The sequence below is a fragment of the Sylvia atricapilla genome, chromosome 3 (assembly GCF_009819655.1).
Source record: "Sylvia atricapilla isolate bSylAtr1 chromosome 3, bSylAtr1.pri, whole genome shotgun sequence".
In the NCBI taxonomy this organism is placed as follows: domain Eukaryota; kingdom Metazoa; phylum Chordata; class Aves; order Passeriformes; family Sylviidae; genus Sylvia; species Sylvia atricapilla.
The window spans coordinates 19644690-19656425 of record NC_089142.1 but is presented as its reverse complement, the minus strand read 5'-3'; the positions used below and the strand labels follow the sequence as shown (position 1 = coordinate 19656425).

The 11736-nt window shown below is 38.0% G+C and overlaps 1 protein-coding gene across 2 annotated transcripts in view; it reads right to left on the bottom strand.

Moving 5' to 3' along the window:
• Positions 1–5367: 5367 nt before the first annotated feature.
• Positions 5368–11736, bottom strand: part of SH3YL1 (SH3 and SYLF domain containing 1) — a 48157-nt gene continuing 41788 nt past the window's right edge. For both annotated transcript variants that reach the window (XM_066314888.1, XM_066314889.1), the window contains exon 10: positions 5368–5927. In XM_066314888.1, the coding sequence (XP_066170985.1) occupies positions 5728–5927 (200 nt within the window). In that variant the 3' untranslated portion in view covers positions 5368–5727. The remainder of the gene's footprint in view (positions 5928–11736) is intronic.

The following is an 11736-nucleotide window of genomic DNA, read 5'->3' as shown; positions in this document are numbered from 1 at the left end:
ATGTATGCAGAACGGATTTAAGTCTCTAAATTTTGATTTGATGTGTAAAAATCTGGCTTCAAAATTTAACACAGTTCCAAAATAACCACTCTGTGTGTGTGTGTGTGTGTGTGTGTGTTTGTGCATACAGAAAGAGTGAAACATAACACTTCATCAAGAAAGACTGGCCTGAGAAGATTTTGTGAAAGGTTCAATAAACAGGAGTGTTTGGCCTGATATGAGAAGGAAGAGTGGGATTACATGTTTACTTGTTTCTGAAGACCTGGAGATATTAGCAATGATGGAAATTTACACCTGCACATAACAGAAATATTTTTGGTCTGCAATGGTCTGAAAGAAAAATAAAACAAATGGAGGTGAAAAGTTTTCCAAGTTACCAAGGTAGCTTCTAAAATCAAGAATTAACACTAAAATACTATTAAAGGAACAGATTTTTTTTTTTTTAATGAATCAAAGAATAGAATCTGAACACTGTCTAATTATTATTTTGGTCATATATTTAAAATATCAGAAACAAACATAAAGGGAAAAAATAATGTAAGCTGTCAAAGACACGTTAGGAATCACAGATTCACAGTCTGGGTCAGGTTGGAAGGAAACACAGTGGGTGCTTTGTTCAGCCTGGAAAACAGCACAGTGAGGGGAGACCTCATTGAAGTCTATGACTTCCTCATAAGGGGAAGAGGAGGGGCAGACCCTGATCTCTTCTCTGTGGTGACCAGTGACAGGACCTGAGGGAATGGCCTGAAGCTGTGTCAGGGGACGTTTAGGTTGGATATCAGGAAAAGTCTCTTCACTCAGAGGGTGGTTGGGCACTGAACAGGCTCCCCAGGGCAGTGGTCACAGCACCAGCCTGACAGAGCTCAAGAAGCATTTGGACAGTGCTCTTGGGCACATGGTGTGTGTGACTCCTAGGGATGGTGCTCTGCAGGGACGGGAGTTGGACTCAATGATCTTTGTGGGTCCGTTCCAACTAAGTAGATTCTGTGATCTGGTCCAAGCTTCCACTCAAGGAGGGTCATTCTAGAGCATACTATACAGGATTCCACAGCCTCTCTGGGCAACCTGATCCAGTGCATAGTCACGTACGAAGTCAAGAACTTCCTCATGTTCAGGTGGAACATTCTGCACATCAGTTTCTGCCCATTTCTTGTCCTATTGCTTGGATCCAGAGAGCAGAGCCAGTCTGACACTATCCCTTCAGATACTGATAGACATTGATGAGTTCCCTCTCAGTCATCTCTTCTGGAGGCTGAACAGGCCCAACTCCCTCAGACTTTTCTTATCAGAGACATGTTCCAGTCCCTCAATCATCTTTGTAGCCCTGCATTGGTCCTGCTCCAGGTGCTCCACATCGCTCTTGTCCTGAGAAGCCCAGAACTGGACACAGCACTCCAGATGTTCCTCACCAGGCAGAGCAGAAGGACAGGATCACCTCCTGTGACCTACTGGCAGAGCTCTTCCCAATGCACTCCAGGACACCTTTGGCATTCTTGGCCACAAGGACACACTGCTGGCTCATGAGCAGCTTGTTGTCCACCAGGACCCCCAAGTCCTTCTCTAGGGAGCTGCTTACCAGTAGATCAGCTCCCAGCCTGTACATGCCCATGGCGTTGTTCCTCCCCAGGTGCAGGACCATACACTTGCCTTTGTTGAATTTCACAGTTCTCTGCTCATCTCTCCAACTCATCAAGGTCCTTCTGAAGGGCTGCACAGCCCTCTGGGGCACCAGCCACTCCTCACAGATTTGTGTTTTCAGCGAATTTGCTAAGGATGCATCTGCCCCTTCATCCAAGTAAGAAACAAGTAAGTTTTGGTAAATTAAAAAATACTGAGCCCAGTATTGAACCTTGAGGGTCACCACTAGTGACAGGCCTCCAACTATACGCCATGCCACTCTACAACCCTTTGGGAACTTCTGTTTAGGCAGTTGTCAACAAACCGAAAAGATTTTCAAAACAAGAGTTTAAATCTCTGAAACCATAAATATTATTTTAAGTAGTCAATTAAAGTGGATGCATTAATATGGAAGAAAGATCTTTTGACAATAGTTGCACATGGTTTTTGTGTTGAACATGGAGCACATAGTCAAAACTAAGACTCTTCAAGAATCACTTCACTCAAAATAAAGCCTATGAGGACTGACAGGAAACTGAGCTGCCATATATAAATATAATCACAAAATAAATACGGGAATTGCCTCTACTGTATGTATAGAAATTACTGTTTTCTCATTAACTGTTTCAACAGTAAAAATAGTTGTTTTATATGTTGACAGTAACTGCTTATAAAACAAGATGATGAATTGAACCTGCACAACACAAAGAAGTACTTCACGTGTAATCTCTGTACCTTGTGCAAAATATCCCCTTGAGAGAACCCCATGGCTCTATAACTAATTTTTTCTGTTCCAGTACAGATTCCTACTGATTTTGTGCTGCAGACATGCATCCTCCCAACCCCCACTAATTGCTGGATACTTGTGCCAGAGGCACCATCTTCTTCAGTATCTTTCTTCTGGATTGGTAAGGCATCCTGTAGCAAAGGAACACATTCATGGATTTTCATAGATGAAAACATCTCTTACCAGAACATGTGCTTCACAGGTCATTCTGTGTATTTCTAGGTTTTTGTTCCTAGACCTACTGCAGAGAACCTGAGATACAACCACTGTTCCTTACAGAGCTCTTAGTTTACTGAACTGTGCAGAGTGCCTTTTACTGTAAAGTGTTTTTACTGCAAGAACACTTTTGGAATTAGCCTAAGCCCACTGATGTGAGCTGATCGAGCCTGTGTCAATGACATTTGCAATCAGACAGTAGAGTTCTGTAGTGCTTCAAGGTTTGTTTTTGACAACCTATGACTTTTCTTGCATTAGGCTAATTTGCTGAATTTTCTCTTTACTATATTACATTTAAATGAAGTAAGACACATTCCAGTCATAAGATATCCCTTCCATTTAGTATTTCCCCCTCAAAATGCAGCTTAGATTTACTAATTAATCAGTGATATCCTGCAGTCTACAAACTAACATGAACACTGAGATTAGACAATCCTCATTTTTCCCCAAACTCAGCTAAAACAATCCAAGAAACTGAATTTACATAAACAATAAAAAGATTTTACTGTGCAAGTTCATAAATTCTGACAGTCTCATGTGTCCTGGGTTGTAGTATAGGATGTATTCCATCACCATCTTCACGAACTGATGAATCCAATTGTTGGAGCAGTGTTTTCCCAGGCCCCCCTCCCTCTGGGGCGCCTTCAATCAATGCCTTGCCCATGACTCATAGATAACTCCCTCCAGGCGCTCTCTCTCTTTAATGGGCCGTCAAGGAGCCCCTGTATGACTCATCATCCCATTGTGAGATGCTCCACCCAGGGGGAGGAGCCAAGAATTCTCATCTGGATATAAGCTGGGATTTGGGACAGAACAGGCAGCCCTCACCCACTGGATTCCCAGAGGACCAGAGCTACCAGACCTTTCTACGGGATCACGGCTTCAGGAAGACCATCTCACCTGGACTACTTCCATCACCCTGCTCAGGTTGTATTCTGACTCTCTCAATGGTCTTTTTGTATTATTGCATTTATTTTATTTTATCTTTTTTCCCTTTTCTTCTCGTTAAGTTGTATTTCTGACTTGGAGCCTCTCAGTTATTTTACTTTCAAACCACAACACCTGAGATGAGTTAAGAAGATTTAACAACTCACATAAAGGCAAGTGCAGTGGCTGAAAAAGCGGCCAGCATTCTGGAAATGACTAATGAAGTATTACAGCAGAATTCTGCCAGTGGATGCTTCAGCTTATACTCTGCAACTAAAGTGCAGTAACAGGATATCATAAATGCAGGAGTTCATATTTGTGAATATGTGACAATATCTAGCTTCTGGGACTATTGCACTATTATAAATCCTGTTAACTGAATTCTAATGGTGGCTTATTTGGTGTTTTTTCACTTAAGAAGAAATAGATACAGTCTGTCAAAGATAGGTAAGCACAGAACCTGCTTTCTCACCTCAGACTGGTAGATGCTACAATCCTTCTAGAGGCATATATTAGCATTTCCACTGCAGCTACATGAGGTTGTATAACTCTTTCCCACTAGCTGGAAAACATTTACTAAAAAAACCCACATGCAAGCAGTATGGATCTGTTTGTTGGTGGTATCTATTTGAAGACAGATTTCTGTCTAAATTTAGAGGCAAGGCATATGAAGGATTTTCACTGAAAGGTTGTGAATGCATTTGACTATAGTTTCAGTCTCCTCTGTCTCATTTCCAGTTTGTTCACCAAAATGTATTTTGGCCCAGTCTGAAAAAAATCGAGAAATGATTGCCAATGAGTAGAACTGGACAACTTCTTAATGCTAAGTCTTCATCTACACTAGGCTTAGCCTTACCATCCTGATGGAGTAACTTAAAGCTAAAGATGACCTGATAGATTAGTGGATCATAACAGATCAACTATAACTTGGTTGCTGGAAAGATCACACATACTACATTTCTGGTCCTCATAGAAGAAACAAGGACAATACATTTTCAAGTGGGGAAAAGCTGAGACTGATGGAGCATAATCATAATCTTGGCATTAACTCCATATAAGAGACAAATTCAGCATATTCAGCATTGAGAAGACAACTAAACTGGTTCTAAAAAACTGAAAGTCTCATTTTGACTTCTGCTCTGATTTGTCACATCAACTTCAAAGGCAGCATCTGTATCTGTAAAATGATGTTGATTTACAAATATAGTCAAAATGAAGTTGAAATCTGAAAACGATACTGCTATACATTACTATCATATCTATGCTACAGAAACCTTTTCCCTAATTTACTATTATAAATATGCTCTATTTACTCTGTAGTTTACTTTATGTTGCTGTTTTCTTAAAGATTAAACAATCAAAAAGTTTTAAATGGGAAGAACTAGGAAGAATTCAAGCTCACTTGTGAACCAGAAATTTCTCTATCTTGTGGATAGAGAGATCTGTGGAACAAGTTCCTACAAGAATCAAGGATAAGCCTGTATGTTTTCTGAGGGACTATTCATGCATTTTACTAAATAAACTTTCAGAAGTGCTTAAATTCTCCAAAGGTGAGGGGAATATAGGATAAGCTATCAGAGAAGCTGAACTGCTTAACTGTCACAAAGCTGCTTTAAAAAGAGTCTTTGTATACCTAACAATGAGAAACATGACAGACCACACCTAAAGTAGTTACTAAAAAATGCAGTATCTAGAGTGATTTTAAAAAAGTGAAGTATGAAGGCATTTTATGTGCCATACCTGTGAAAAAAAAATCTGTAATTACTAAGTAAAGAACTCAGACATGGTTTGAAACAATTTTAAGAGCATTTATTAAAGACCATAAATTACAATTTAATAGAAGTTAAACATTTTTTTTTAACATATCTAATTCCAAACTCTTTCAAATTTTCCCCTCATGTAAAAAATTAATTCATATAGCAAGACAGAATTGCAGCTATACACAAATTGGGTTACTTTTTAAGGGATAATTTGCTCAAAAATAAAACTCTCATAAATTGACTATCACCTGCTGTTTACTTAAGAAATAAATTTAGGGGAAAGTTATGGTCATTCAAGGCATTTCATTTTTTTGTTAGAATAGTATTGATCAAAAATCTCTTTTTAATAAAATCTGTAATGTTAAAAAATATTTTTCAGAGTAAATATTTTACTGCTTCAACATTTTATTCTGTACAAATTTAGTTGTTGCTTATGGCAACATAATTGGCTGGAAAGATGCCAGTTTTCCCTCCTATTCTTCCTTCCCACCAATCAAACTGGGAATTTGTTTTAGTTGTCACTATGATTTTGTCTCCAGCTTTGAAAGTCAAGTCACCTGGCTGCTGTCCTTCAAAGGAATAAAGTGCTGTCACTTCTACTGGATCACTCCAAGAGTTATCTGAAATCAAAGAAAAATGAAATTACTAGAAGAAATTAGTTGTGTCAGCACCAAGTTCTTAAATACAATATTCTTAATTGACAGTAGAAAAGGGTGACAAAGACACTAAAATAATCTACATAAGCATATAAACCACTGATGAAAAATCCCCTCGATTTCCACTATACTCTTATATAAGTGAAATTTGAATTCCAGCCTATCAGCACAGCCTATTTAATAAAATAATACTCCATACAAAGTAAAGGTCAGCCATTTTTCTGTTTGCCTCATATGGTCAGAGACAGAAGTGGGAACAAAAAGTGGTGTTTTGAGGCAAGCAAGAGCGTTTCCTGAATTACTGCTATTGGAACCACTGTTCAGGTTTGAGTTTTGGTTTGTGTTCTCTGTGATAGCTTCTTCATGGAAACTGCAAAACTCAAAGAGAAAATTTGATTTTTTTAATCAAAACTCAGGATATAGGATGGCAAAATACAGAATAAGCACAGCACTTCCCTTCTTGTTACATAGGTTTTGAAGTGCCTGGGATTTTGGTGTATCTCAGATGTTAAACAGAACACACAAAATGGAAAGTGCCAGTGGAAAGAACTAATTATGGTTTGATGTACTCGAAGTGACTTGATTTGTATAGTGGTATTTTCAACCACATATCCAAGCAGCTTTTATTCTCTTTACACCAATCTCTTAAATAACTCCTTCAGTCCTCAGCTGGGGTTGGAATCATGCCATGAGGCTTCTAAACTAGTTTTAAAACTGTCAAAATCTTGGATACTATTATCCACCCTCCATTCCTGTAGAAAAATTTTAGCCAATATTTATTATTTAGCCAATGTTTATTGCCACTAAACTTTTAATCTGAGTATCTTCAGTTTAACAATAATTATGTTTTCTTTCAATTCCTTTTACTGTCTGAGGTATAGTAAGTAGTTGCATTACATTAATGTTGATTTAGAAAACAGTTAAATTTCTCACATGAGTGAATCTAAAAGTTAAAAATGGAAGGTGGAATGGAAAATCAGTTAAGAGGAAATAATCTTTACGCAGTCAGGTAGATCTCAGGATGTATTGCTTATATGGACATGATGGCTGCATAAATGCTCAAGCATGCCAGAGTAAAGGCTTTTAGAATTAGTTGCACCTTCTTGCTGTCAAAACTGTTGCAAAAGGGGAAACTCGTCTCACTAGTTGAGAGCTAGCTTACAAGCAGAGAGCTAGAAAGTGTGGTGAGAGAATCATTGATACACCTTTTTTTGTTTGTTTGTTTTTGCAGTCTGTGTTCCACAACTGATACCCACAGATTTTTCTCTTCTGGTTGTTTTTATCATTTCAAAAGAACGAGGAAAAAATTATTTTCCCTAAGGCTCACAAACACAAACTGTTGCCAAAGAGGACAGAGAAGAAAAATGGACCACAAATGTATGCAAAAAGAGCACATGGGTTTTTTTTCCCCAGCACCTGTCAGTATATATGTTCATTCTACAGGTTAGTATTTTCTCTTAATGATCTGCATTTTTAGCAATCACCAAAAACTAATAGAAAATTAGTTGGTCATGAGCTGGGACAGATTTGATTGCAGAGAAGTCAAATGCCATCTTTCTTGATCACACAATATCTCTCCTGCTATCTGTAGTCATTATCTAAAGTCATACAACTCTCTTACTTTGAAAATAAAACCAAATTTATCAAGTCCATATCTTCACCAGTTACTCCTACCAAAAAGGCAGCATTGCAGCTTTTCTAAATAGCACTTTTACTGTCACATCTGAAACCCTGACAGACTGATTCTCCTCCAATAATTCAAGCATTTGATGAAGTTGGGATGATATGACATGTTCTCATGCACAGTGTGGTTTGAAGCTAGATATTTTGATTGAGGAAATCTTAGAAAAACCCACAGAGGTAAAACACCAATTTTTTTACTTCTAGCATTAACTGAAGAATAGTCAGAAAACAATGTAGCCCATAAACTCTTTAGGTGCTATGGCATTTAAACAGTTATGACTCAGTTCCATATAAAAAGGAAGAAAGGGTGTGTTTTACCCATCCTGCATTTAGGCATGGGTAAAGTGCATTCATATGTTACAGTAAAGGCAAAAAAATTCCTATGCTTTATGTGCTTAAATCTATGTGTTTGCATCATGTAAATAAATAATCACTCAAAGACAATTTGAGTTACTATATATTTAAAACTGCCCAAAATATATATAAAAAAAAGTAGATATTTGACAGGGAACAAGAAAAGACCGAAAGTGCTAAAAGTGACATGAGAGCTTTTCCTTATATTCAAAAGAAGAGCTATCAAACCACTTGATATGCTGGACTCATAGCAGTGGTCAGTAACTCATAGTTAACACCTCCATGGCTGAACTTGCATCAAGACTATAATTCCTCTTGCACAAACTGCTGAGTATTCTGAAACTGGGCTCTGTAAAAGTAGGAAGAAAAATGAAAGGAAACAGAACACAAACTAAAGCATGAAAAGGTGGAAAAAATTCATATGCGAGATAAGCATGTATTCAATTCACCACAACCATGTCTCCAATTATTGTTTGCTCTGTCATATGAATAAAATTGTTTTCTGTTTGTCTTCCCATTTTTATCTCTATATATGTGCATCTTTCCAAACACAGAGAAAACTCAAAGCACTACAGTAGTAGCATTGTTACTACTGAACATGAATATTCAGTTCTGTGTCCTCGCCCCATTAGCTACCTGCAATAATTTAAAAGCATTTTTCAGTTTTATTCCTATCAGCTCTTAAATAGCCATTTCTACTTAATTTTCCCTAGCAGCCTTTTCCCATACTATAGCTTAATTTCATTTTATTTCTTGTAAAGGTTCCAATTTCTCTGCTTTAATTCTGGAGTTTTGTAGCACAATGCAGACAGAATGCATATTTCTTGCCTCCAGAGTTCAGCATCCTATGCTTCATATCTATATGGATCATCCTAACAATAAGGTACCTTAAATGAATGCACTGTTAGGAAATCTACCACATGGATTATAAGGAGGATCTACTTTGTGTTCATTTTCCAATTTCAGTTTTACATAGAATGGGTTTTAAATAAAATTTTTATATTCCACATGAAGATCGCTGACTGCATATACAGAAACCACATTTGCAGCTCACACAAGATGGTGCTACAGTGCTACATACAGCATGTGATACTAAAATCATTGAGATTCATGAGTATGCACACTACAAAAAAACCCCAAACTACATTGTGGCAAATCCTTGCAATTGCTATTTGAACACACACTTCCACAAACACAGTGGTCAAAACAGAAATATAGAAATTTTGGTTGAAGACAAATTAGTACAATAGCCAGCATACATATTCAATGCTCCAGCATACATAGCTATGGCATGTGCTTAATGACAAACTTCTCTGACTGCAATATCCTTTCATTTTATTAATCTTCACATAGCATAATTATTTGAAAATTTTGTGAAGGACCACTGCTACAGATAAAAGACTCAGGGGGTATAAACTAGAGTGAATTTATGGCCTCTTGGGTGTGCTGCAATACAGCCACAGAGTGAATGAAAGAGCAATAAAAATATTTTTAATTATGGCACATTTATTGCATAATAAAAGCATTTTCTATAAAGTTGCTATAGAACAAATACACTGTCTACACTTCTGTGACTCAGTTAAGAGTGACAGTCTTTGACTACAAGGCCAGCTGGCACAGACTGGCCACACACATACCACTACACACTGACCAGAGAGATGAGCCACATGCAAACTACCTACTGGATCCTATACTGGAGTAACAACTAAACCATATCTTGGAATTATTTGGGAAAGTGCAAGGTGAGATTATGCCAAAGCATTTCCTAACACCACAAGTACATAAGTAAATGAGTTACAGCGCTTGGGCCCATGCCTTCACACTGTTTAATTTGCTAGTAGATATAGTAGCTACTAGTTTCACATTCTAATTTGAGCTTATAAAATATTAGTAAAGTCATAGGCTGCTTCTAAGACTGGTTTTTAGAGAAGAACAAGCATTTGTAATAATTTTGGCTTGAGCTTATGATACTTTCAAACCCCAGATCGGAAGACAGAATAGTGGGAACACAGTTCAGCTGTGGGCCCCAAATTTAATTTTACTGACATAGATGCACATATCCCACAACCCATCATGCCTGATCTTGCAGAAGATGTGCTGGTCTCGGCCATGGACACAGCAATAAAACCATAATAAATTGCATGTACTTCAGGTTAGCAGTGAGATTGCTCAATATGCACTTTGTAAATTTTGCTAATTGTCAGTAATTTGAGAGCTACCATGATTTTGTGGGTCATCTGTGCACTGATGTAATGGTTTGATGCCAAATGGCAACTAAGTGCCACTCACGCCTCACTCTCCACCCCCTCAGTGGGATGTAAAGAGAACTGGAGGGCTAAAAGTAAGAAAACTCATGGACTCATGGGTCGAGATAAGAACATTAAAATAATTAAAAGAAACTAATATTTTTTAAATGTAATGAAAAGGAAAATAACAAGAAGAGCAAGTAATAAAACCCAAGAAAAGCAGGTGATGCAAATGTACAACAACTGCTGACCATCAACCAAATGATGCTCAGTCTGTTCCCAAGCAGTGGCCCCTAGGCAGTTTTCCCCCAGGTTAATACACTGAGTGTGATTCTGTGGGATAAACCTTTACCCAACTGGGGTAAGCTGTCCAAGGTGTAACAGAATTCTCCTTGCTTAAATGGAGACTTAGAAAACTAAGCAACCATCCTGTTTGTGCAGAAGTAAGATAAAACCAACAAACAGACCAAATGATGGAAAACAACTAACAGATGAGGCAAATGCAGAAATCTGTGCTTTTGAAAACAAACATATCAAGTATCAGAAAGGTTTAATACACTAGTACACTGTTCAGAGGCATTGAAAGGATCAGGTATTGCTCATAGGCTTAGTATGAGCAATGTAACTAACAGTGAACACACAAATATTGGGCTTTTGTTTAAAAAGGGTTAGTATTAAGTTTATAACCAGAGTTCAGGAAAGAATCCAAAGTAGGTTAAAGAACTAGGTCAATTACTAGGCCCATTGCAAATCTGAGTAAAAAATGATGGTGCTTTGTTCAACAATGAAGATTTGACAGGAAATTTTAAAGCCAACCTTAGAAAATGAGTCTGGACAATACCACCTGCTAAAACCCCTCTGTGAGTGTCAATACTGTGTGTATACACTTATTGGTTACACTAAAATGCCTGAAGGATGTTTGCCCCAAATGATCATATTAAAAAGGAAGAATATTATCAGGACCCAAACAAACATGCTGAAGAGGAAGAAAACCATTAGCTTAATTCAACAGCTATCAATGAGCCTATTATAAGAAAGCAAACTGTATCTTAGGCTGCATTAGGAAAAGTATTGACAAAGGAGCTGATCTCCTTTACTCAGTACTGGCATGGCCACACCAGGAGTGCAGTCCATTTCTGAGCTTCTCAGTACAAGAGAAACATGGACATGCATGGCACAATCCAGCAAAGGGCCATGTGGAAGCTGCCATTGGAGCATCTCTCCTATGTGGAAAGGCTGAGAGGCCAGGGAAGAAAAGGCTTATCAGTATCTATGGATACCTGAAGGATGGAAAAATAGGGTGGAGCCAGGCTCTTGGCAGTGATGCCCAGTGACACAGGCAATGGACATATACTGAAATACTGGAGGTGCTGACTGAACATCAGGAAACACTTTTTTACTCTAAGGGTGACTGAATAGGTTTCCCAGAGAGGTGATGAAGTTTTATCCTTGAAGGTATTCAAAAGCTGTATAGACCCAGTCCTGCTTGA